At 49.6% G+C, this 27,125-nt stretch overlaps 1 protein-coding gene across 10 annotated transcripts in view; it reads right to left on the minus strand.

Annotated features, from left to right (window-relative positions):
* Positions 1-27,125, minus strand: part of BMAL1 (basic helix-loop-helix ARNT like 1) — a 102,456-nt gene that overhangs the window by 15,937 nt on the left and 59,394 nt on the right. For 2 of the 10 annotated variants that reach the window (XM_053923797.1, XM_053923794.1), the window contains exons 3-12: positions 16,666-16,794; positions 13,791-14,033; positions 12,862-13,008; positions 12,298-12,318; positions 10,583-10,621; positions 10,227-10,268; positions 8,722-8,879; positions 6,925-7,004; positions 2,208-2,300; positions 1,007-1,124 (exon numbers count right to left, since the gene is read on the minus strand). In XM_053923797.1, coding sequence (XP_053779772.1) covers positions 1,007-1,124; positions 2,208-2,300; positions 6,925-7,004; positions 8,722-8,879; positions 10,227-10,268; positions 10,583-10,621; positions 12,298-12,318; positions 12,862-13,008; positions 13,791-13,933 — 841 coding nt within the window. In that variant the 5' untranslated portion in view covers positions 13,934-14,033; positions 16,666-16,794. Of the gene's footprint in view, positions 1-1,006; positions 1,125-2,207; positions 2,301-6,924; positions 7,005-8,721; positions 8,880-10,226; positions 10,269-10,582; positions 10,622-12,007; positions 12,097-12,297; positions 12,319-12,861; positions 13,009-13,790; positions 14,037-16,665; positions 16,795-27,125 lie in introns of those variants that run through there. The other 8 variants (XM_053923799.1, XM_053923798.1, XM_053923801.1 and 5 more) reach the window with 6 other exon arrangements.

Here is a 27,125-nt window from a genome sequence, read left to right on the forward strand (position 1 = left end):
AGGAGGAAGAGGAGTGCCTTAATGAAAAGCATAGTTTAAAGGAGATTCCTTTGCTGGTATGGTATTTCCCTCCAGGAATTACAATGGGAGCTTGGAAGCAGGAAACTAGTTAGGCCACGTCTGCATGGGACCAAAGTGAGCACCAACCCTGAGATTGTGCTTAGATGTGCCAGGAACTGTCCCACATGCTTTATGTATATTAACATGTTCAATCCTCACAATAACCCAATGGAATAGCTGCTGTTTTGCACATAGGAAAGCTCAGGCACAGAGAGGTTATGTAACTTGCTCAAGGTCACACAGCTGGTCAATGGTGAGGTCAGGAAGTGAGCCCAGCAGTCTGACTCCAGAGTCCACACTCTTAACTGCTGTAGTGCACAGCCTCCCGAGGGACTAAAGGAGAAGAGACCTACAGTGGCCTCACACAGGAGGCACAGGAGGCACAGGAAGCACAGGAGAGGGTGCAGGACAGGACGCTGGGGGAGAGTGTGAACAGCGCTTCCCCTGCTTCAAGAAGGAGGCCAGGAAGGGAAGCTGATACAATGAGGAACCACTTCAGTCAAAGAAACGTCATATCTATGTTTTAAGTTTTCTTACTTTTGTGAGGCTGCCAAGTGTGCACCTCAGATAAACAGAGATGATTTCTTTTTCGGGGGAAACAAATCAAATTGTGTGAGCCCTTGAAACTTAGGAGCATACAACAGGGAATTCTCTGATTCTGAAAAAAAAAAGACTAAAAATCAGAAAGAATCAAATCAAAGTAGCTGTTTTTCCTCTCAATGAATTTGGACACTGAGGGGTTTTTCTCTTTGTGTAAAACAAAACAAAGACAAAGACAAAAGAATGTACACAATTCCACTTAGCCAAAGACAGCGCCTGTGGCCTGGATAAAGGGCACAGAGGAAGGGACCCGGAGGCTGAGACCATGGCGCATGGCCTGTGGTCCCCGCTCTGCGCTCAGGTCTGAGCGGGGTCCCGAGGAAGCAGCAGCCTTCTCTGTACTCACTTTTTGCATCTATGAGTCGCTCCCGGGGTGCTGTGTCGGAGGAGGAGAGCTGCTCCTTGACTTTGGCAATGTCTTTAGGATGTAGGTAGTCAAACAAGCTCTGACCAATCAGATCATTCTGTGGGGGTGAACCACCAAAAATGACAAGTCAACAGCATGTAGAACAGAAATCACCCAAGTGCTTTGCCTATATTTTGTATTTGAAGCATGACAATTGCAAACATTTCATATGTGGACATGTACACGCGTGCAATCACTTCGCCTAGATGCAGACACAACGAACGAGGCACCGGGAGCTTGGTTCTGAAAGCACACGAGGGAAGGGGCTCGATTAAATAAATAGCTCACGCTCCCCAGAGGCGAGGACCTTTCGGCTCTGTGTGTGCCTTTTCATTTCTGATGCCCGCAGAGTCCCTCCCAAGACCCCAGGGGGCGGACTGTCGGGCACTCGAGCCCCTTTAAGCCTCCATACCCTGTTCTGTTAGCAGAGATAATAAACACTTCCTCTATAACTTTCTTGTAAGACTAGATGAGTAAAACACTCGGAAACCATTACATTTACATTAATGCTAATTCACACGGGTGTTATTTTGACTCTAATTCCTCTGCCTTATCAAGTGTTCACACAACCACCAGCAAGCAATGAGTGAAGGAATGAATGAGCGGATGAACACTCCAGGGACACAGCGGGTGAAAAGCTGTGCTCTGGCGGCTGTTATAGATGTCCATCTTATTTGATCCTACCAACATTCACGGAAGGCATGGACCGTTACAATTGGTTTTTAGAGGAAGCTGAGGTTCAGCAGAGCTAGTAATCACTGCAAACACAGCCTCATGGGTGGCGCCCCACTCCTCCTGCTCTCCGGCACTATATTATCTGCCCACCTTTCTCCCTTGCCCCCCACCTCCCACCCCTACCCCATAGTTGTGGGGTACTGATTTTGCAGCAGTAAGAAAGTTAAAAACCTGCAGCTGAGATCAGAGCCAAACCTTTCAAATGGCGGAAACATGGAACAAACACATATTAAAAGATTTTGCTACGTTTAACTTCATTTCCCTGTTAACATGTAAAGAGTTCTCTGGAGGAAGGACTGGGTGGGAGACCACAGACGCGTTGCACACGTGACGGGGGCACGGTAACTGCTCTGACGGGGCGGCCTGTGCGGCTGCGGCGCGGCCGCGCCACGGGTGGGAGCAATACCTGGCTGTAGTTGAGGATCTTGAAGACAGACTCTGAGACAAAGAGTATCTTCCCTCGGTCACATCCTACGACAAACAAAAATCCATCTGCTGCCTAATCAGGAGAAATGGATAATCAATTTATCACACTTCAAGGAACATGGCTGCAATCACTCTGACAGCAAACAAGGGCTGGTGTTCTAAGTACCCAGGCACAGGGCTGCCCTCTCGGAGGTTTCACGGGCGTCCTGAGAATAGGGCGCTTACAACACATGCCGTATGAGAAAAGTAAGATTCTGTCCAAGGCAGATCTATGTATCTATATCTATATGTATGACCTGATCATTACAGGGGAAAGTCCAGGTATGTAAACTTTATTTCAGAGCAGAATTTAGCTTAAGACAGTTCCTTTGATTGCACTGAAGTCCAGAGAAGTCATATTTTATTGCTCTGGTTAGAACCACTCTATGCACAAGCCTAGAGTCCAAGATGAGAAGAAAACCATAAGATCAGAATCCCCTCTCTAATACCTCGGCCGCCATCTCGAACACGTCCATTTTCAGGGAGCCCCAGGACAGTGGTTCTCAGTGTATGGAGCAGTGTTTTCTATTTTTGTTTTTTTATATTTTTAAAGATTTTATTTATTTTAGACAGAGGGGAAGGGAGGGAGAAAGAGAGGGAGAGAAACATCAATGTGTGGTTGCTTCTTGTGTGCCCCCAACTGGGGACCAGGCCTGCGACCCAGGCATGTACACTGACTGGGAATTGAACCAGCAACCCTTTGGCTTGTAGGCCAGTGCTTTAACCACTGAGCCACCCCAGCCAGGGAACTCTTCACTTCAAATACAAGTAAAAATTGAAAGTGCCAATAAAGACAGATGTAGAGACAGAACAGTGTTTGTTAGAGAGACTGGGCAGATAACTGCCAAAGCTCTAGTATTTGTCTCCGTGTGCGTGATTCCCAGCCTCAACTTTTCAGAGGGACAACTACTCGACCCCTGCTGGGGGAACCCTAGTGACCAGGAACCTCCCCCCGCCCCTGCCCCCAACCTATCATGCACTCTGCTCTCTCCTCAGCTCCTGCAGTTCTAATACTTAGTGGGGCACTATCTTGCTTTATTTACTAGTGCTCAGTCTGCTCTTTGGAAAAGCAGAGAAACTCCATTCTCTTTTCCACAAAAAGGCCATTGGAAAAGGCCTAGTTTAATTCAAAGAACTAGGAAATGAATTCATGTGCCTGAAGGTTAAGGAATGGCGCATGCAGCTGTGCTGGGGTAAAAGCAGTGAGGGGAGCTGGTGGGCCACCCAGCGAGGAGGGGGCTAGGAGCAATCCCTACCTAAGTTAGGCCTCGAAGCTGGTCCAGGGGCAAGGAATGACAGTGAGGGGGAAGCGACTTTCCAAGCACCATCTGCTGGAAGCCTCATTCTGTCAGAAACTAGGGTATTAATAACTTCCTTATTTGCCTTGCAGACAATCTTATATCCCACAAGAGAAGTATTTTGAGGCCTTTCATTGATGAAGTGGTGAGGTACGAAAGGTTCCCGGGAGGAAGGTGACTGCCATCCTGACTCTGGGCACAGACAGGCATGAACAGACAACATGGGCCAAGCAGGGTCCAACCCAGCCAAGGGTCTCCAAAGGCCAGCGAGCACAGTCAGTGCAGGGGAGGCCCAGACACTTGGACCTGCTTCACTGGGCAGATGGACGCCGTCAGGGCAAGCAGCAGGGGCCGAGGGAACAACTAAAGAGCAGAGGTGTGAGGACACCATGAGCACCATGGGGACACTGGGAAGCCAGGGGCTGGCTTGCTCTTGGGGAGGACGGGGTTCGTAAACAGTCCAGAGCCTGGCGGTCTGCCTGCTTTGCAGACCGCGGGGAAGTGGAGAACCTAGACACCACAAACTGACCGGGTGGACCGCGCCAGACACGCTGTTCACTAAAGATCTTCTAACGGCACTTAGTAAAGCACGCAATTAGTCAGATTTGCATTGGTGAGGAAAAGTAGAAGTGCAGTTCCTGCTGCCAATCTGTTTGGCCCTCGCCTGCTGTTGAGACAAATTCCTGGGAACTGGGTACCTGGAACTGGCAAGGGACCGGATGGGGCTCACAGCCACTGCCGTGTGCCAGAGAAGAAAGACAAATACTGTCGGGGAAGACGGGCCACCACTAGTGTTGTGTGAAATAAGGGCAGGGAAGGCAAGTCTAAGATGGAGTACTTAGCTTGAATAGCATTGAAATCCTTGTTATATACCCCACTTAGTGTGAACATATGATAGGGAATTAGTTAGAAAAGCAGCAACAAGAAAATTACTAAGCATTTGTCACTATAAAAGGCGCTTTATATAGTTATATCTATAAAACAATTTATAGATAGTTTTTTCCTTAAAAACATCAAATTGACAGTACCAGTGTGGCAATTAAGACCAGCTAATAATTTATAGGTTCTGTACAAAAGGAAAATGCAGGGACTCTTATACAAAAAACTACGGTTTTCAAGGTGGCAGCAGCAGAGCATTAGAACCAAGTACTGGGCCCTATATGACCGCACAGGTCACACACCTGTGATGCTGGCCCTGCTGGTTTCTCTACAGACACAGCAGAGATAGCTTACAGCTGCAACTTCTGAGAACAAGGACATCTGTTGGGAAAGGGGTGGAGAGGTGAGGGCAGAGGTGGGTCTGAATAACTATGCCCCAAGAGTGGCCACCAACAGGTCATCACTAATTTGCTGGGAAGCCTTGGCCCCACCCTAACATGCTGAGCAGTGAGCGGATGTTCCTAGAATAGCGCCATGCTTACACAGTAAGTCCTCAAAAATGTTTGCTGAATTAGTGAATGCATGAAAATGAAAGACACAGAAGGTATGCCTTGCAGATCTGTAAGAAGCCTCAAGGGATTGCTAGTAACAAGCTAGAATGTGGGACCATCCAAGGAATATGTTTCGGCAGAGATAAAAGAAGTTTAAAAAAACGAACTGCATCTATCCAAGCTGGCAAAGACCTGGCCTAACAATAAGTCGTGTACAGGTGCATTGGGGAGGGTCAATACTACAGCTGCCCAAAAGGTGGCACCAAGACGGCTTCTGTGGCAAGGGAGGTGCCAAGCAGACCACAGGTGAAGTTCTGTTTGGGGCTGTGAGAGCCACTTCTGGGGGGAAATCCAGCAAACAGACGTGGCTCTGGAAAGTGTGGGTGGCAAATGCTGCCGGGGCCAGGCCCAAACCCCGGCTCCCTCTTGCTTGCCTGCATCTGCTATGGCAGCTGGGAAATCTAAGCCCAGCTCTGCAAGCTGCCCTGCCAACGGGGGAGACCTGGAGAGTCTTCTCCACAAGCTGACGTCCACTGCTGGGCTTCCAGGAAATGGGCGCATCCTTTCCTGATGAAAAGGACCGCTGGCCTGGAGCCGCCCCTGCCCTGTGTTCCCTGGCACAGCCATCTACACTGAGGTGGTGGCTGCGCTGCTAGCTCAGCACGGTTGTGTGCGAAGACCAAGAGCCTGGCTCCCGCTGACCTCACTGGGGCACCGCACTGACCCCTCACTGCCACCCCGGGACCAGCCGTACTTGAGAAACAGAATCCAATTTGTTACAATATTATCGGCTGTGTTTCCTATGCTGTGCTTTACATCCCCATGACTGGTCAGTAGCTATCAGCGGTATGGTGCCAGCTGGGCACTGGAAGTATCAGGGAGGACACTCAGTAAAGTATATGATTGGCTAACCACTGTGCATACACCTGAAACTAATACAAAATAATATTTCGTGTAAGCTAATTTTAAAAAGTTCTTAATGAAAAATGAAAAATTAAAAAAAAACGCTGCTTGTTCATCATGTCTTCTGTTCCTTGCAGTTGAAAGCTGTCCAATTAATGCAGCACGTCATGAGGGGAAGGGCAGAGGACACTGGAGCGAGCAGACAGGCCGGTAGGAGGAGGGAGGGGAGCGGGGCTGGGATGGGAACGGCAGTGCTGAGACGAGGTCCACTCGTAGTAACGCCCGCTTTGCGAACATCTGCCCAAAGAAGGGAGTCAAGATTCTGGAGGGGCCTTAGCCAGCGAGTCAACCCGGACTGTGGGGGGCCTTTCAGTTATGTTTTTCTATTTTTCTCCTTACAGTTCTGAATTCCACTTATTTCCCTTCAATTGGACCTCACTCTGCCGGGAACGTGCCCTGGAGCCCTGCGCAGACCTAACCCGCCCAGGCCCGGGCTCCCAGGGAGCTGCCTCAGCGGCCTCTCTGCGGAGACCAGCAAGCGGAATAAGAGCTGCAGTCAAGCAGGTGAAAGTGCCACCCCTTCCATTGATTTTCCTCGCTGGATCATGAAGTCTCTGGAAGTTTTGTTATTTTGAAGGGATTTTGGTATAAAGATTTCATTGGGTGCTTTTGTGCTGGTGGCTAAGTGAGAAGCAGAGAAATTCTCAATTGTTCTCAGTTTCAGTCCCTTTCTACAGCCTTCCTGCAGGAGTGTGATTCTTAACTATTGCCCCTTTTTAACAAAATCCTGCCTCTTCTGATTTAAAATCACAGGAGCACGGACCTCTAATTTTTGCCTAAGCAAGGGTAGAAGAGGAGGAGGAAGGTCTTGGGAAGGAATTCGAGGCGGGTCCAAACAGTAAGATAAAGAGGAAGTGGGCCTAAGAAAAGTTCAGTGTTGACACATCAAATTCCCACATGCTGGTACTGAACTCTGACATTTGTAAAAATAAATATTGTGTAAAACAATCCCATAATTGTAACATACCCTGAGAATGAGGTGTTTCAATTCATCATCTGACAGAAAGGTTGGTTTGTAGTTTGCTTCTGTGTAGGGATTGGTGGCACCTTAGGGGGGGAAAGAAAAAGAGTTAGCTCCCTTTATATTCAGAGGACGTCTCAGGCCACTCCACTGCCTCACCCCTTCCAGCCTAGTCCCTACCACGGGGGACTGACACTTTACCTTCTCCTTCCTTAACTGAGACCAGGTAAGACCCGGTTCTGAACAGAATCCTGTAATGCCCAAGAGAATTCCACTGAAAAGGGAACACTGTTGCCCACGGGAGACTTAACAAGCCTGCCTTTGTCGCTGTGGGAAACACCAAGAGCAAACAGAAGGAAGTTACAAATCTGCTTCAAAGAGAGAGGACCGCTCTAGAAGCAAGCCGGAAGAGGCTAGCAGGCCCTGAAATCACCGCTCTACATGTTCTCGGGCAATCATCCAGTCTGCCAGGCCCTGAGTAAACGCATTGCAGAAGGCATTTAGCGTGAGTTCCCCGTCATCAGTGGTGAGTTAAATGAGCCTGGCAACCCAGAGAAGTGCCTTGCTTCAGTAAATGCAACTCTAGCTCCTGGGACTGAAATGGAGCAAGACCTATGTTTAAACGGCTGTCAACCTGGCATCTTTCAGAAGAATGCTAACTTATTAGAGAAAAATGCCAGCAGTAAACGACTTGGAATCTGCAGAACGGTTAGGAGAAGAGTGAAGAAATAAAATGAAATGGGTCCATAACAGTTCAAAGTGCCACGGGGCAGGAGGTGGACAGAAGGTGTCTGTGACTTTCAGAGCAGCTAACGAGGCCCAGATGATAGGTCCGCATCCCTGCTTTTTATGATAACTCAGGACTTGCCACTCTTCCTTCCAGTCTAATAGAAATTGTTTTATAGTAATTCAGTCTTACCGTTTTAGCTAACATGGATTTTTAAATGCATTCTCCAAGCACAGGACACAATTATACTTTTGAATTGTGATCAAAAGTCAGACAAAACCAGCTACTTCTTATTTTTGGTGGCTTTGTGGAAATAAAAAGATGCAACTCTCTTACCACACAGCTCAGAGATCTGACTGAGCACCCACTTTCCAATTTCCTCAAATAGTTCAAGACAAGCTATGGAAAATTCCAGGAACAGCAATCACTAAAATGCCTGATATGTTTCAGATTTCTCTTGTGGTTTGGATAAGTCACTTCCACATCTCCGCCTCGGTTTTCTCAACCTCGCCACACTCAGAAGAGAAGAAAAATACCGCCTCCCTCATACAGGGCCCAGCCAGCTTGGGAAAATCCCAGGAAGACGAGTCTGTCGGTGTTCGTTCCTGACTGTAAGGGCGCAGCAAGGACCACCGACCAGTGACTGCCACTTCAAAGGAACCAGGGCAGGTCTTCCTCTTAGGCACTAACACTGACTTTCTGGGTCACTCAATATGCCTGCATTTCTGATGTTTATCATTGTATGGGTGGGGGCCAGGCACACACATCTGAAAGATGGGACGTCAGTGGTGTCCTCTCTGCTAAGCACAGGGTCTGATTACACGCACACACAGACACATGCACACGGCCTCTACCCTCTGGGGGCGGAGGGCTGCAAAACTGCGTCCTGATACTCACGTAAGCTCAATAATCACGTTATTTGGCATTGTCTCTATTGCCGAAAATTACAGGGAGATCACTCAAGGCCACACACTTGCAAGCCATAAACACTGCCCTCGGGGACTTAGGAACATTCTAGGCAAGGGTGACACATTTGTGAGCAAGGGCACAAAGGACAGTAACACCTGGGATCTCACCTCGTAGTGTTTTCATGTGCTGAACAGCCATCCGGAGCACAGTAAGTTTATCTAGTTTCCGGGACATTGCGTTGCATGTTGGTACCAAGGAAGCCAATTCATCAATAAAACTGTTCATTTTATCCCGACGCCTTTTTTCAATTTGACTGTGAGCTTCCCTGAACAACAATATGAAAAATAAATTCCATAAAATGTAACCCAGCACCCAGGAAACAATGGCAAAAATAAGTTATCCTTGTTCTCAATAGTCATCTGAAGAGGCAAATTTAGAATTTGCAGATTATTTTAAACTAGGCTTTTCTACTAAAGTCACCCAAAAAGTGGCTTCATTGCCAGGTCAGTATTAGTTAGTTACTTTTCAAATTTTTTTTATGTTTACCTCCGCCTTAAAATTAAGGAGAAATGTTACAAAAACTGTCTTTTCAGAGTAAACTATATTGTTAACTTCTCATTTCTTTTCCTGTCAGCCTCTATAAAGTTGGATTTTAAGGTGGGGGTGAAGACAAAAAGAGGGAGGTGGAGGTTTTAAAGAGCAAAACATCCAGAACAGTCCTGTGGTCCCCTGTGAGCTGTCTCTGAGCTCTGTGAGGAGCCTGCTCTGTGGCCTGCTGGAGACACACCGACTGTGTCACCAGGTAGCTGCTACCTGTGCCATCCTTGGATCAGACACGACCCCACATAGAAACAGCAGGTGCTACATCTGCCCCCAGAACTTCCTCCAAAGACCGTCACGTTCCTACCTCCCAGGAGCTGCTGCCCCCTGAGGCAGCCTGCCGGTTCCACAGGCTCACACTTTCCCTGACTGGTTTGCACCTGCCACTTGTGACTGTCCCCCTACAGAGGTGCATCCACAGTGGAAATGTAGTTTGCTGCCGATGCCATAGCAACAGAAGCCTGAGAGCCTCTGCCAAGGCGGGTCTGCCAGAGGAAAGCAAAAGCCTCAGGTCAGCCAAACCCTGCAGCCCTTCGTTCTGTGTCCTGACGCAGCCCCACAGCAGGAGGGCTGAGGACCCACGTGGAAAGGGGTTGGCAAGTGTGGCTGAGGAAGGATCAAGTTAGAGAATCTATTCAATGGAACAGGGCACCCCCCTGTCAGGCCTTCAGCTGCAACTCTCAGAGCAATAAGGGCCCCCCCCAGAGCGAGGTGCAGCCCAGGAACTGGATCACTGAGCCAGGTCTCCTCTGGGGTGCCCTAGAGTCAGGATGGAGTACCCTGCCATGGACTGGGGGGATCCTTAGCCGTGACTCATTATCTGCTCCCTCCAGAGTCCTTTTCCGATGACACATGCTCAGACAACAAAGAGTGCGGGCCAGCACAGCCTGGAGAGAGCGAGGGGTGGAAGGCCACACCAAGCCACAGTCCACTGCTCCCTTCTCTATTCGTTACGGGTGTGGCAGTGTCAGAAGAACTGTTAGACAGGGCCCAGACACACAGAGTCCCCTGGCTGCACTCTGAGACACCAGGACCGGGACACTTCACAGAGAGAAAGAGGGCTCCTCCTTACCTTGCATTTTTGATCCTCCCTTGGTGCTCTGTGTATTCTAACCTGGAAAGGAAAATGCAAAAGATGAAAACACAGTCCCCTGGAGAGTATACTAATGGCAAAGCTGTACATCTTTGCTTTCTCCCCTATTTAATTAATTCCCGGTTTAACCCGTCATCTCTCTACAAACACACGATGTTGGTTGTTAGCCAAACTGGGGGCTGGAGGGAGACCATCTTGAGCCCACAGGCTCAGAGCCTCCTTGCTTATCCCCCACCCAGGATACGGGTGGAACCTGCACCCAGTAACAGAAAGTGCAATTATGCAAGGAAATGGCTATAAGGACACTGAAGTTCAAATAACTAGGTTCGTGGTACCTTCCATGAGGGTCATCTTTGTCTGTGTCCATGCTTTCCCTGAAAAAAAAAAACCAACAAGAGAACATGACTATTAAAGACATAAAAAATGCCTTCTAGTCATAATATGTAAGGCTCTCATTTATCCAGAAACCAAACAGAAAGCTCAGACAGCACAGTATTGAGTATGGATATATAACAGTCAAACAAATAAAGAAAAAGAACTTGAAACTACTATAAAACTCGAACTGGTTTTCCAGATTATCAAATGAAATTTATTCACAGTCTCAATAGAGTTTCCATGTTAACATATTTTACCATATTTTGACTATGTGAAAATTGGGAATGCACAACACTTATGGAGACTCTTAGTTAACCAGAGTATCCAAACAGCTACAATACCCCACTCCCTCACCCTTCTGGATAAATGGAGCTTATTCATTTGCAAAGCACACCAAGCATCAGATACCTGTGCAGACACATGTATTAGATTGTGCGGAGACTGAAGTGGGGAGGGGAATCAAAGTACCAACAAAGAAGCACTGAGCAGAGCCCAAGCGTCTTTTCAAAGGCACTGCTGCCCAGCGTTCTGGTCTCAGCTAGGTGGGGAGCCCTGAGGCCTGGGACAGAGGGGAGGCCTGGGGCGCAGGGGAGTGGAACTGTCTGGCTGCAAGGTGTGCTGGGGTCACAGTGTAAACCTGCCTCCCTTTATCCGACTCCAGAAATCCAAGTTTCATGGCATCATGTGCTTCAGGAGAAAACAGACGGACATTCTCTGAGGAAGGGGTTCTAAATCCCCCCACCCAAGGTCACAGCCTTCTTTAGCTCCTAAACTTATTAGGCAGGTGCTGACTACAACCTGGGCCTCTCCCCTTTCTCCTTTATCCCGTAAAAAAAGGAGGAATTACACCCTTCATACAATGTAATTTCAAGGCCAAAACCAACTTCCTCAGGAGCACTGGGTCGCATCACGGGCATTCTGGAACAGTGGTTCCCACTAGGCGTCCTGGGTTCCCTCCCCGGCAGAGAGCTTCTCCAGCTAGTCCTCAAGTCCGGAGAAAATCAGACAGGCCGCATGGGCCAAGGAGAACTTTCCCCACCCTTTTGTCCAGACTCCTGTCTGCTCAGGCCAGGGTGATTGTCTAGGCGCAGAGAAGCTCTGCCTGACTTTAGATGTGACTTCAGTACATCAAAAGTATACAGAAATGGGCTACAGTTGCTTAATTAATAGGGTCTCCGTGAATTACACAAAATTTGCAAACTGGGGTCCCTGAAGGAAACCGGAAGATCTTGGCTGGAAATTGTAGGGAACACGTCAATGGTCCAGGAAAACATCTGCTGGCCTCTGTGTTGGAAAGTTGCTGCTACGAAAGAGCCCCCTTCCAGGCCTCACCCCGCTCTCCATCCCCGGGGCGTTTGCTCTCTGAATCAACTGGGATAACTTACATATTAATCATAGCACCTCCTACTGAGCCTCTGACCTCCAGCCACTGTGCTCCCCAAATTCGACCTGTGAACTTCAGCAGAAAGGACATCTGCTGTAGGGGGGGCACCTCCTTAGAGATTTTCCCTCATTAAACAAAAGCAAACCTCTTACGTGGGCATTTGGGTAAGATTCCACGCAGATGCCTCGACAAAACAAAAGGCGCCTTTGGGTGTTCTACACACACTGCCTTGCTCCCTAGGTGTCTGTACAGGAATGGAAGGGTTGACTATAAGTGTGAAAGTTTACTTACTCAAAAGAAAAGTCATCAAGTCTAAAAAAAACACAAAAATACTATTTAATATCATAGGTACACACTAATTTCAATACTGTTTAAGGACAATATCAATGTTCTGTCCTCTTTTCAGAGATGACCCCTACCTAACTTACTCCGCAGATGTTCATTAAGTGTCTTCCTCAGGGCGAGGCCCGCAGGCAGACCTGTCTGAAACTACCGAGGTGACATCCATGGACTTTAGTCGTTTTGCTCATAGGAGCAAAGGAAGATAAAGGAAAGAGTAAAAGGCAAAACTTGGCTTTAAGTCTCTTCTTCCCTTGATACGAAACCATATGAGGACAGAAAGGGGGAGTAAATGCCTCAGCCGTGCTGGGGCTCCCCACTACGTGCTTCCAGGGGAGAGACAGGGGAGAAAAACCAGCTGTGTGGCCACCTGGAGTTGCAGCTTTCACTCCCATCCCTTTCCACAGAGAGCGCCCCTTCTCCAGGGACCAACAGTAGCGGGCCTGTGGACATTCCATGCCCGTGAACGGACTGACACCAAGTTTAGCCAGAGGAGGACAAGCCTAACGGCCTTACTGGTAGTCAGTGGAGCTGCCTTTCCGTTTGCGGGTGCAATCCACGCCACCGGTGCCAAGGGGGCTGGAGAGGAGGTCGCTGGCGCCTGGGGACATGAAATCACTGATTGTTGAAGAGATGTCCATTCTCTGGTCCGCCATTGGAGGTCTGGAATTGGTACAAGGAGGCACAGAGTTGTGTTTATTTCTATGAGCTCTTCTGAAGTGGGGGAGGGCGGGGTGGTGCTGGGAAGGGACGGGGTGCTTATTTACACACAAACACATCTGTCACCCAGCTACTGGAGCAGGGACTTGGCAGGGAGGGAAGAGCATCGTGCTTGCTTTAGGAGTTAGTATGGTAATTTAGGCTCGCCTCTTTGTTTTTCTGATGAAAAGCCCACAGAAGCTAGGCGAGGGCATGGAAGAACTAAGTCAGAGCCCAAGCTGCAGCCCAGTGCTTCCCTCCGAGGGGCCACGTGTGCCGGCTGTTCTCTGACAGTCAGGTCAGTGACGTAAGTAGAATTTACTTGTTATCTTTGTATGTTTGTCACAACTTTTGTGCACGTCACAGGAAAGCAGAAACTATGCTTTCTCAGACTACACAGGGTGGGGCAAGAGTAGTTTTACAGTTGTTCGTATGAAAATAATACAATAATTAATAAATAACAATATAAGAATAAACTCTATTTCACATACTAATGTAAGCCTACTTTTCCCTGCCCTGTACACAAGGTCTGACTTGGGAGTCAGGAAAATATGGTCCCTTTCTATCAGCGGCCCAGACAAAGTCTGTCCTTTCTTCCCCTGCTGTCCTTTCATACCCATCATCCCCTGCAAGGAAAACCTTGCATAATGAAATGAAGACATTATAAGAAACTTTGCAAGACATTTTGAGAATTTATATCTTAAAATCACAAAGTCAGCTGGCCCAAAAAGGAGGCTAACAAGTACCTTACAAGGAACTCCAGCTCCAAACCAAGTGGAAGAGGTCCGTGCGCAGCCCGCAGCCAGGGGGTCCGAGCTCCGCACGACGTGACTGGGGCTGTCACTCCTTCTCTCGGGGCCCACGTTTCCTCATCTGCGAAGCGGTACATGGGTGTGAGCTCTTGCTTTCACAGTCACCACCATGCCCACGGACTAGAGAAGCAGGTGCTCCTGGCTAGGTGTGCACCACATTTTCACGTTCCCAATCACCTGCTGGAGCAAACATCTTTGTGCACATATCTCCATACATATGAGCTGCTATCTCTTTGTATAAATTTCTAAAAGTAGGACTCACAGAGCAAAAGGGGACACGCACTGTATGTTTTGGTGCCTCCTGAAACATTGTGCTGAAGAAAAGCTCCAGTAATTTATATCCTCAACAAAAGCTCCTGTCAAGCTGAAGGTACAAACAATCCTCATTGTTTTTACTTGTACGTTTAAATTACTACAGACGGTGTTCCTATGTTACAGGCATTTCTCTGTTTGCCTTCACCCGTCCCATTTTTCTGTCTGCAGTACCTACGGGCCTCCTAACTCATGTTCACCTGGGTACCTGAACGGGGTGGGAGGAAAAACGCACGGCGAACTCACTGCTCTTTCAGTCTGCCACCGCTCACCTCAAGGCCCAGTGCTGCCCAGCGGTCCCGGACCCCCTGCTCCATTCACTCTCCCCCTCTGCTAATGAGGACGTCATACTTTGTTAGTTCTCCTCAAACCCCCAGCATCTTCCAGATCCTCAGTCTCAGCTAATACCTTTGCTTTCTACTTTACTGAGAAAGGAGGCCAGCGACCATAGCTACCAGCCTACCTAGATGCTGCTGCTTAGGACTCCCACACTGGGTGTGTGCTGACTTCATCCTCTCTCATGACTCGAGAGAGGAGACCATCACTCCAGAAGTCTCTCCCAGACCCCAACCTGTACTGTCCCCTTCCCCATCTCCTGGACCATTCTCATGAGGATCAAAACATGTTGTAACAACTCTCTGCTGGAGGGAAAAAGAACTTTGGGCTCCCTTCCCCTCCAGCCATTGCCCCATTTCTGTTTCCAATTCCTTTCCTCTTAGTCTCCATAAGCCAGCTCCAGTCGGGCGTTTGTCCCCATCGTTCCAATAAGACAGCCTCTCCTGTCCCCAGTGACTTCCTCATGGCTAAACCCAATGGCTGGCTTCCCATTCATTCACTCCTGATTTGACCCAACAGCAACATCTGACAGATCTGAACTCTGTCCCTCCTCATTGTCTCTTGGTTTCAGAGGTGCCACCTTCTCCTGATTTTTCTTCAGTGGCATCGTTTTTGGTCTCTATAGCTGGTTCCTCCTCACCTCCCTCATATCTGAATGAGGGTCCCACGGATGTCCTTGGACTCCTCCCCGTCTACACCCATTCCCTAGGAGACCTGTCTGTACCATCTATACTATTGATAGGACATCTCCCAAATGTACATCTCCCGCCTGGACCTCTCCCTGAATTCCAAGCTTGTAAAACCATCTCCCTGACATTTTCACTTGAATTTACAATGGAGACCTCAAACCGAAACACCCAGAACCAAACCCCTTGGCTCCCAAAGCCCAGCCTTAGCCCTGCCCATGTCGGTACTTCAGTCCCTCTGGCTGCTCAGGCCCCAAACCTCGAAGTCACTCTTCACTCCTTTCCTTCTTTCACAACCTGTATCCAATCTGCCACACATCCTCCTAATCCAACATTTTTTAAAAATCCAAAATTCAGCCACTTCTCCATTTTTTCCTATGTAATATTTCTGCTCAAATATCACACTATCAATGAAGCTTCCTTGAATGCCAATATAACCTCCTGACAATCCTCCCTAACCACCCCTACCCTGCTTAATTTTTTCCCATAGCCCGTATCAAAATTTGGCCTGTGGTAATCTACTTCTTTCTTTATTTCCTCTTCACTAGACTATAGCATGAGAAGAGCTGGGACTTTGGCTTACTGCTTGCACCTTTAGTACCCGGAACACTTCCTAGCACACAGGAAGTACTCAATAAATAGATGTTGAATGAATAAATTTGTATATTAGAAATGTATTCTTTGTTCATCATAGATGTTATATATTTTCTTCCTTTTTGCCTTTTAACTGTGCTTATGGTATTTGTATATGATAATAAAAGTGACATTTTAAAAAGCCTTTTCTCACTCTGGCTGGTGTGGCTCAGTGGATTGACCACCAGCCTGTGAACCAGAAGGTCATGGGTTCAATTCCTGGTCAGGGCACATGCCTGAGCTGTGCAACAGGCAACGAATCAATGTATCTCTGGTGCATCAATGTTTCTCTCCCACTCTCCCTCCTTTCCCATTTCTTTAAAATAAATAAATAAATAAAATCTCTTTTTAAAAAGAAGCCTTTCTCACCCGTAAATCATAAAAATATTCTCTTTACTAATTTGGCCTGATTATACATTTCAATATCTGGTAGAATAAATCCTTTCCCTCATTACCCTTCACTTGCAAAAATGTCCTGGCTTTGCTGATTTATCCTTTGAGAAGCACTTTATAATCATTTAATCACGTGAAAGGCCCTGCTGGGCAGCTGCCATTGTTGTTACGTTATTCCTGACATTAAGAGAAGTAGGCCAGGAATGAGTGCAGAGCCCTACCCTCGGAGCCTCGGCGAGCCCGGGCTGAGTGCTGGATGTGAGCGCCACCTCTGGCCCACCCTCTCTTTGTGACCAGCTAGAGTCTAGCTGCTGGACAACTGCATGAGGTGGACTATTTGAAGTTTCAGGGCCTGGGAGCAGCCACGCTTTCTGAAAGAAGAACTGCCGTGGAAGCTGCTATGAGTTAGCGGGGCAAGGGGGAAGGCAGGGAAAGCGATGATTTAGTACCTGAAGCCACAGTTCCTCAACTTCAGATCCACCCTGGGAGGAATAAGGAGCCACTGGACTTGCTGGTCACCTCAAAGCGATTTTCATGTTTTATAGTTTCCTTCCAGGCAGTCAGCTTCTTTCAGAAACCTGTAGTGGGGCCACAGGAAAAGGACACCCAGACAGTTCACTTTGGGGTAAATAAGTTTTAAATCTCCTATTAGCTAAGGGAGACGGGGGAGCTCACTCATGACTCCTAATTACAGGGAGTGACTGGACGGCTCACAACCCATCTTTCAGCTGCCTATTAAACTAAACCACAAACACGTGATCCCTTCATGTGTTTGTGGTTTAGTTTAACAGGACAGACTTTAGCAGGGGATATTTTCTGTGAAACAATGCCTTTTAAATTACTAAACATGGATTTTGGACATGGCCTTAAGAGAAAAAAGATAATTATATTTTTCATTTCTCACACCGGGTCAAACAATCACAACAGTGAACTGACGGAGTGCGTACCCTGCATCGAGCCCTGTTCGTACTGCATTACGTAGACTAACTCAAACCTGAGAACAGCTCAGTGAGGTAGACACTCTTGTGTTCTTCACTGATGAGACGGCTGAGACAGAGGGGAAGGAGCTGGGCGAGGTCACACACCTGGAGTGGTGGGGCTCCAGAGGCTACGCTCACTGCTAACGATGTCACTCAGCTCTCTCAAGTGACCTTAGTTAGCTAAACACAGACAATGGAATACAAGTCTTCAGAAAACGTCAAGCCAAGACAATATGCCAGCAGAGCCAACACTAGACACATCTTAGCTTAAGAACCTCAAGTGTGTCTGCGCACACACAAAGCTAAGGGAGAAATCAGCTCTGGAAAGGTGCTGCTCGCCCATCACCCACTGGCAGGACGCTGGTGGCCTCCTTGCTGCCCCTGCGCTCCTCGCGACTGGGAGAAGTGGCTCTCAAGGGAGAGGAGAGGCGCAGCCCCGCTCCTCCTCCTCCTTCCCCACTCTGCCTTGTGATGGCAAAACCTGGATTTTAAACGGGGCTTTACCGGTCTCTCTGAAGCAAGAGTTCTGGTGTTTCACATTCCGTGGGCTAATTCTAGTCATCTTTGGACTATTTTTGTCTTGATTGTTCTAAAGGTCTTCAGATGCATATCCAGGAATAGAACTGATTTTGTCCTCTCAATTTACTCCCCTTTGCAGTCTGACTCAGAAACCCTCACCATCCGACTCTGGTAACCCCAGTCTCCAGGCATGCGCTAACAACCTGACTAGGAGCTCTTGATTTTAGTTCCTAAGCCTCAGTTGATACAGCAGCGACAAATGGACACAAAGTTCCCAGGTAACGCCGCTAGAGGCAGGCTTACCATTTGTGATTCCATCTAAGTCAGGTTCCCTGTCCAGGTTCCGCACCATCCTCCAGGCCCCAAATGAGCATCCTGGGATCCATGCTGGGCACCCTCCTCTCTCTCCTTCCATACCTCAGACCCTCACGTGGCCCTCCAATGGATGGGTCCAGCCAAGTCCCTCCATCCCCTGCTCGTTGCCTCCATCCAAGCTGCTTTCCTCTCCAGCCTCATCCCCTCCTCACTGGGGTCAGCGATAGGATACCCCCTGCCTTCCTCGTTTAAAACACGTCACTGGCCTCACTGCAACAGGATGGGCCACAACACTTCATTGGCTTCTGCTCCAAGCCTTCCAGATAAAACCTCAGGCTCCCCAGTAGGAAATGCCAGACCCCTGCCCTGGCTTGCTGGCTCTCCAGCCCAACCTCCTCATATGCTCCTGAAAGGTCAAGGTCACCTTTATAAGTTCCCAAGAGCACAGGGCCTCAGCCATGCCCACATGGTCCTGCAGGTGAGGCTCCCTTTAGCCACTCCAACCCCTGGTGAACTGCTTGCTTCACAAGTGCCATCAGGTGTCACCTCCATGGAGAAACCTTTTGGCTCTACCTATGCTGCTCCTGCCCTTCCCCCCTTCACACCCTGCAGCCTCTCCCTACCTTCTGTCCCCCACCCTGCGGTTTTATTGTGAGGTGTCTCCCAGTGCCACCTCTCACTCTCTGTCCCCCACTTCTCTGAAATGTAGGCAAAAGTTCTTACAACCAAATGGCATATGAAATTTATTATTTTGATCAATTTTTTCAAAACTCAAATTTGCTTTATAGAAATAATAAGTCCTCACATGGATTTTGGCACTATAGTTTACAAAACAAAAATCAAGAGGTCTTTCTTACATGATTGGACTAGGTAAGGAAACTAAATCAGCTGAGACACCGAACAATTATTTTTGGAAAACTGCTTTCTTTCTAAGAAAGCAATCTTTGATGTAAGACTATAAATGAAACAACAAAAGAGAAAAAAACCCCTCTTTCTGTCTACCTACTTCCAAAAGAGATCTGACCCAAGGAGGCTCCAACTGACGGGGATGCTGTGAGAGGGGCCCTTGTTAAGGGGCCTCAGGGCCAGCCACGGTGCTGCCTGCCGTCCAAGTGGCGCAGAGCAAGGAGGCTTTGGGGGGAGCCCGGCCTGTGGTCCTGGGGTTGGAGGCCACATGTGTCCCCACTTCTGAGTTAGAGATTCCAAAAGTGGGGGAAGGCTCACTGGCTGCCCAGAAAAAGCAAAGCACACAGGAACTTGCTCAGTGTCCTGGGAAGAACTTGGGGGCACCCTCTGTCCCACCTCAGTCCCCTTGTGCCCCTCAGAGCAGCACAGGGAAAGAATCTCAGGCTCTACACAAAGAAGTGAGGGGGCTGGAAGAGGAGCCGCAGCTCGGGCTGCCCCTGCAGAGAAGCCTCGGCACCCAAGAAGGGTGAGGGTATCAACTACTGCTCAGCACCCAAGGGAGATACAGCAGCTCCTCTGAGCAGAACGGGGCGAGGCTGAATTGCCCCTTAAGAAAACCACACTCCCCGTCGACAGGAAGGAAAATGACCACATCCAAGACCACCAAACACATACCAGGAGTCTTTCTCTGTTTCCCCTCCTCTGTACTCCAGCACCCCGAATGCTGCGCAAAGAGAAAGGACAGCCCTGGCTCGAGTAGCTCAGTGGATTGAGCTCGGGCCTGTGAACCAAAGCGTTGCTGGTTTGATTCCTAGTCAGAGCACATGCCTGGGTTGCAGGCCATGTCTCCAGTAGGGGGTGCACTAGAGGCAACAACACATTGATGTTTCCCTTCCCCTCTTCCTCCCACCCTTCCCTTTTCTCTAAAAATAAATAAAATCTTTTTTTTTCTTTTTTAAACACAAGGACAGTGTGTAGGTTATTAAGGTTCTAAGTATTAGCTGCCTTCCTGTGGGGACAGTCTGCAGGCTACCTCAGTATCAGGCCTGGCTCTGTGAGTTGACTGATAAATATGACTGCACAGGGCAGCCATAACTTTGGAATAGAACCTTTAGCATGTGTTTCTCTGTGCTGAGACCAGCAATTTCCTGAACAGAGGAATAAATAAGCCTTTGCTACCATAAGGCACTGAGATGCTGAGGTTTGTTATTACTAGGGTGACAAAGTCTTCTGTTTGCCTGGGACCTTCCCATTTTAGCATGGAAAGGCCTGGGTCCCGGGAAACTGCACTGTCCCAGGTAAACCAGGACAGTTGGTCACCTCATTCTTAGCACTGCATCACTCCTCCTAAGCTGCCTGACAGGGGCAGGAGGAAGGAAATACAGACCAGCATCCTGGAGCCACAGACCAGGCCTGACCTGGGAGGAGCCAAAGGGAACAGTGGCATTCACACTGGACTGTTTAATCTTCACGTTAACCTATCCACTCATTGTGATCATTATCCAATTTTCCAGGCAAGGAACTGAGGGCGGAAGAGGCTAAGTTATCTTACCAAGGCACAGACAACAATGAGGACTGAACCAGGGTCCGTCTGGCTCCCTGTTGGTTCTACCCACCACACTGCTGCTGGTCCTGCCTCCAAAGCCACAAAGTAACACACAAACCTCCCTGAATGAGCACACCGGGGGACGAAATGAGGGGAAATGCTAAGAAAGAGAAATGCTGGTTCAGGAACACTACAGAAACCGAGCAAACGAGTTGTCTCTGGGCTTCCTGGGGAAAGGGCAGAGAGGAAAGCACTCAGACCTCACATGGGCTACGGAGGGCCGCAGCTGGTTCACCGGAGCAGTCGTCTCTCTATGGGCTCTGAGCCTTGCTGTGCGGAATGGCGCTGGGGAAAAACGCTTTGTGAAAGAACACAGGTCTCCCCTCCCCCCTTTTAAATGGGACCCCAGCGAAAGCCTGCCCCACCCTCTTGTCCCCGCCCCCAGGTGCGACAGCTGAATAGAGTTAAGACCACTTTGTGAAGCCCCAGGATGTCCCTGGAGTAATGGCTTTAGAAGACGCAGCTTACTAAAAGGGCACGGCTTAGGGAAAAACGAAGGACAGTGACACAGCATCCTGGCCTACCCCTGTCTGGTAGCTACGTGCTTATTGGTCAACTTCCCCACAACATCCCCCACTCTCCAGGTTTCCAGACGGGATGAATGTGGACCTGCTCTGGTCTGTTTAGACGGTGGTGGCCTTTGAGCAGACCGGCTGATGGGGCTGCCCCCCCCCCCCCCCCGCCGCCCCCCGCAAGTCCTTGACCCTCGTGGTTACTCGGACAGCCTGTGGCCAGTTTGGTTGCCTCTACAACAGATAGAGTTAGAGAACCTTCACCCAGTGAGACCAGGTGCCTTGACCTGAGGTGTCTGCACCAGGATTATTCAACAAGCACTTCTCCAGCTGCTAGTGGAAGCCTGGACCCTGGGGATGCAGAGGCATCAGCAGTCCTTATGTTCAATACTCCCTCAGTGTAGCTGCAGGGACACTGTTTAAGTGAAGACACTGTGATGGCATGATCCATGCAACAAGCGGGGCCAAGCTCCCACTCTGTGTGAGCCGTGCGGGGCTCCAGGACGTGCCTTCACCTTTCTAAGTGGCAGATAATTGTGGTGCCATTGTGACAAACTTCCAGCAGGTGGCAGTCAAGTGTTTTGAGGATGGTGTGCCTTTTTTTCCCCTGGCTGTGGGGCATGTGTAAGTGAAGAGAGCAGAGGAGGAAAATAAGCCACTTACGGGGGTGTGTGTGTGTGTGTGTATGTGTGTGTGTGTGTGTGTAGCGGGTAGGCAGGTAGTGGAAGGAGAAGAGACCTGGGAGGAGATGAGACTTGAATTAGGTGTTGCAGATACTTGCCTGGTGGACTTGATGGTGGGCAGTGTGTTCTGAGCAGGGGAGAGTGGTATTTGCAGTGGCTCTCAGAGGCTTGGGGGAGAACCCTGCTGGTGGCACTTGTGTACCCAGTCCTACTGGGGACTCTAGATGCTTGGGATTCTGCAATCAAACATAAATCAAGGAAACTGCCTTTGGAATGACAGGGCTCAGAGGGCCGATGAGAGGGTCTCACGGGGGCAGGATTTGTCAACCCTGAAGTATTTTGTGAATCAAAACAAGGCTGGTCTTTGTGGAAAACATCCCTGTCCCCAATACCACTGACCCCAGAATTCCAGTCTTGGAGGACTACTGAGGGCTGGCCGTTAAGAGGGGTTCATGAATCTAATTAAGAGTCATGAAATAGGGCACACACCTGGCCCAGTAGGCATTCACTGCATGTTTGTTGAATAAAAGGGATGGCTTCTTAGACCTTTGCCAAGTCTATCTCTGACATAGAGGAAGGAGAACAACCCGAGGAACAAGCTGAGGCCCTACTGGGCTTTTCGGGAGGACTCCTGGTCCTGAACGGGGAGGTACAGACCACTGATAGGACTGGTGTGGGAAGTAACCTAATTCCAGCCGGCAGTTGAGCAACTGCCCAAATTGAGGTGACTCAAGATGTGGAGGTAGAATGAGCAGAAGGGTCAGAACTGGAACAATGGGGTAGACAAGCAGATACAGATTATTCCTTTAATAGGTTTGATGAAAAAAGACTGCAAAATGACACTGAATCTCAGGAAGGACTGACCCTCCCTTCAACACCCACACACCACCTGAGAAGGGAGCTGACATTACTTGGTGCTTTTAGAGTGCCAGGTCCTCTACGACACAGCGGTGAAGAGTGTGCTCTGACCGTGTTTCCGATCCTGCCTCCCCCATACACTGGGGCCTGGGGTGCAGGTCTCAGTTCCCGCACACGCACGATGCTCAACTCCGCGTGCCGTGGTCTCCTGACCTGTGGGATTCGGGTGATAACACCGCTGACCTCGGAGCTGTGGCGGGATATAGAAAGTGCTTAGGATGGTGGCTGCCACGTAATAAGCCCCCTGGAAGTGTTAACTATCATCGTTTTCTCACTTCACCGCCACGACGGGCCTCTAACGTGGCTGATGTCATCTCTCCCTTTCGAAGATGAGGGAACGAAGTTTCGGAGCAGTTAAGTAACTTGACCGAGGCAGGTGATTTTATAGGAAGGTAGATTTAAACCAGGCCAGCCCTCTCTAAAGCCCATGGTCTTTCCACTATATGGCAGAGTCCCCTGCACAAAATAAGAAGTGGACACACTCCAGAGGAAGCAGGGATTTAAACATTTTTGAAGCTAGCACTCGCCAAAGTTCTATCTTGGAACACTGGTTCCACGGGATTTTAATGATGTTACGTGGGAGAAAATATCACTGGCCAGCAAATTATGGGGAATGCTGGGTTAAATTGTTAGGTTTCTCTTCTTCAGGGCTTCTCAGAACCTAAAACATGTCCCTGAAGGTGAAGGTCCAGAAGCAGCGGTGTCTTCAGTTCCCCACATGTGCCCGTGCCCAGGCCTTTCCTCCTCTGGCATCAAACAAAGGGTCAGTGGGGCGAGCCCCGGGACCTGCTCTGCAGAACCAGTCAGGGCTGAGGATCCCTCCCTGTGCTCCTGCCTGTGCCTCTCCCTCCCTAAGGATTTCCTAGCCAGAAGGTGTTTGGTATGGCTTTATCCTCCTCTTGGCTCCTCCGAAAGCAGCTGAGGTCTGAGGTCCCTAGTCTTTTTCTCATGCGTGGTCTCTGACCACTTCCTCTGCCAATGACCCCTGGCCCAAGCTGCCCTCTGCCTCTCAGCACCCACGGGCACTCAGCCCACTTCCTGGACTTTGCTCTCAGCACCCACAGGCATTTAGCCCACTTCCTGGACTTTACTCCAAGGCCTTTCCCTGCAGCCTAGACCTGGGATTTCTCTGCCTTACTCGGAGGGTAACAGTGAAATCCGAAGCTGCCAACAGGTGCTGCTTCTCCCCAAGCAGGGGCCAGGCCTCATTCTCCTCTATAGCCCAGTGCCCAGCACAGGGCCCGGCACGGAGGAGATGCTCAATGTCTTGTGTGTGCGCCAGGAGGGGGCGCTCTGTAGTTGCTACATTCTGGCTGTCCTGCCCTGTCAGCTCTGGGAGGCAGCCTCCCACGGGCGAAGCTCTCCTCCTGACCCTTAGCCTCGACATGGCCCTACATTCAAAGATGGCATGCCTCCCTCCCCATACCAAGAAGGATCAAGAAGTCATGCTTATTAACCAAAGACATATCAGCCTGGCTCCTGATTTCTTTTTTTTTTTCTTTCCTCTTCTTTTAAATACTACAGAATAACAAAAGAGAACCTAGCCCTAACGATTCAGGGGAAGAACACTGTTTCCACCAAAAAACTTACTGCCTGAAGTTGAACAAAGTTCTGGGAAGCATCTGCGTCTTGTTCTAAAGGAAACAAAAGGATGCACTGCTATTACTTGGTGGCAAAGGGACAGATGCCAGTGAGGGAGAGCCGAGTCAAGATGGGGCGGCCAGAAAGATGCTCTGTGTTTCTGTGTGGGCTGTGGCTGCAGGCAGCTGGGGCAGGCAGCAGGGTTGGACCCAAGGAGGGCTGAGACTCAGAGATCGTGGGGAAGGCTGGGAGCAGGACAGAAATTGGGAAGAATATTAGACAGTGGAGAAAAGGGGTACCAAAGGACCTTATATGGAGTGGACTTCACCTTTGCCATGGCAGGGGGCAAGGCCAACTCTGAAGCAGGGGAGGGCCCTGAGGACAGGCCGGGATGGGGTGCGGGGGCTCGGGGGTTCACAGCATCAGAGCCTCTTGGGTGAAGCCGCATAGCAGGTGTTTATTCAGAGCCTGTCAACCGGGCCTGTGACATCCCTGAAGTGGATGACCGCAGGCTGGTGAAAAAAGGAGGAGAGAAGGCTGTGCAAAGGTAAGCGCTGATGTCAGAGAAAGCAAACTCAGACTGAAAATCGTGGAACTAAAGCTCAGAAATGGTGAGAAAGAAGCGCAGGGAGTGGGGAAGACTGACCAGCAAGTGGACACGAAGGGACTTAGAGTGGAGGAGCTCCAGGACAGGGCACTCCAGGGACCAGGAGAGAGTTGGCGAGGGGCATTGGGGAAAGGCTGGACTGGGGAACCTGGGAGGGGGCTGGAGAACATCTCAGTGGTCAGCATTTTGCAGCAGGAAACACTAAACAGTAAGAATTTGAAAAGTACGTGGTATTTTAAAAGTCAAATTCCTTCATTTTATAGTCAATGAAACCAAAATACAGAGAAATAGCTCCTCCTACGGAAAGCTGGGAATAGGATAATGAGAATGTCAAGCCAATGGGCGATAATAACAGAACTATGGAATTGCCCAGAGAGATGAGCTGGTGAGAGCAAAGGACCATGATTTCCCTAGGGAGATGCAGGCCGAGGGAGAAGGGGAACCAGCAGGTGGACAGCTGCTGCCCAGAGCCAGCTGCACCGGGGGCTCTGGGGTGAAACCACCCCTGGCTAAGAGGTACTGGGGGCACAGGGAGGTAGGCATCCCCCTATGCCCCACCTGCCATAGGTTATGGTAAGGAGGCGTCAGATGGCTAGCATGGCCCCAACACCCTAAAGCAATTCATCCAACACAATTTATTGAGCACCCATACATGCCAGGCAATTTCTATGGTGAAAGAATTGGTAATTTGAGTAAATTCCCACCACAAATTGCATGTAGCCATCAAATTTCAATTCAGGACAATTTTGTAATAATAAAGACACTCGTGCACTGGCCTACAATCATTCATTAATCTGTCAACAAACATTTTGAGGGCAACCACGTGCCAGGCGCTGTTCTCCTCGGCAGTGCCAGGGCCGGGGGTAGGGAGACAGAAATCCTCGTCCTCACACATTCTGGAGAGGAAGGTGAGCAAAGAAGACACGTAAGTAAATAACGCTGGGGGGTGGTAAGTGCTGGGGAGTAAAGTCAGACAGGGCCAGGAGCACACTGGAGATGAAAGCGGTCTAGATGTGAGGAGGTGAGGGGTCAAGGAAGGCGCATTTCAGGCCAAGAAGAGCCAGTCAAAGGGCTGTGGAGCCAAGCAGTGTTAGAGGACCAGCCACTAAGCCCACTCGGGTTTTAAGGCTGGCTGGAGTGTTGAAAAGAGTCTGTGGGGAGGGGGGCTTCTCGAGGGGGTACCGTGTGTGACGAGGGGAGGAGAGACCACATGTATGTGTTGGGGGGACCTGCATGTTTACGAGTGTGTGGTGGTATGCAGGGGTGTGTGTGGAGGGGTTGCGATAAAGGTAGCACAGGGAAGCCAGTAAGGAGACAACTAGAACAGTCTGGGGAAAAGATGATACAGCTCAGCCCTGGTCTTAGGAGTGGACGTGACAAGAAGCAGTTGAATTCTAGGTGTATTTCCAGGCAGGCTGAGCTGATTGACGGGATAGGAGGTGTAAGAGGAGTCCAGGCAGCATGGCCATGGTGGGGTGAGGAGATGTTGTTGATTCTCGGTGTACTCTGAAGGAACAGCCAACGGGATTTCCTGACTGCTTTTTTCTGACATGAGGGGCGACAGCCAGTCTGTGAACTGCACAAAGGCCTGGAGAGCAAGGGGACGACGGGGGGGGGTGGGGCAAATATAGCCCAAGTCGATTTGCCAGGCAGTGTGCCCTGTGTGACAGGTGGAGGGACCCACCCAGCAGGGGCAGGAGCCGCTGGCCTGGGGCACGAGAAGAGAGAGGCGCCTGTGAGACATCTAAGCCGCACCGCAGTCCACACGCGGCAGTCTGCCCGCCGCCCGCCTTTCTGGAGCAGTGACTGCCTCCATTTACTGAGCATCAGGCGTGCCAAGGGCGGTGCTGGCCCCGACACAGCTCATTTGGTCCTCACAATGACCTCTTGGAGAAGGTATTATTAGCAACGTCACGTAGAAGATGGCACTGAGGCTCAGAGAGGTGCAGCAACTTGTCCAAGATCACACAGCTGGGAGGTGGGGAACGGCAACTGAACACAGATGTACCCAACTCCACAGCTTGGGCTCCACACAGGCCTTGTTGCTTCAGTGACTCAGCAAAGAGCAGCAAAAGCTCTGTCCCAAGTAGGAGAAAGAGGGCAGGGCAGGCTTGTGCCCATCCACTTTCCGCCTACACTGCAAAGATGACAAAACTGGTAACAAGGACGTGAACCAACCATGTGCCACACCAGGAATGGCAGGTGTGTTTAACTGGTTCACTCACAGGTAATCAGATGATCCTTTCTGTTTCAACTCTGAATGACTGGAAACCTTTCTGAAA

This window comes from Desmodus rotundus, chromosome 5 (assembly GCF_022682495.2).
Source record: "Desmodus rotundus isolate HL8 chromosome 5, HLdesRot8A.1, whole genome shotgun sequence".
NCBI classification, from domain to species: domain Eukaryota; kingdom Metazoa; phylum Chordata; class Mammalia; order Chiroptera; family Phyllostomidae; genus Desmodus; species Desmodus rotundus.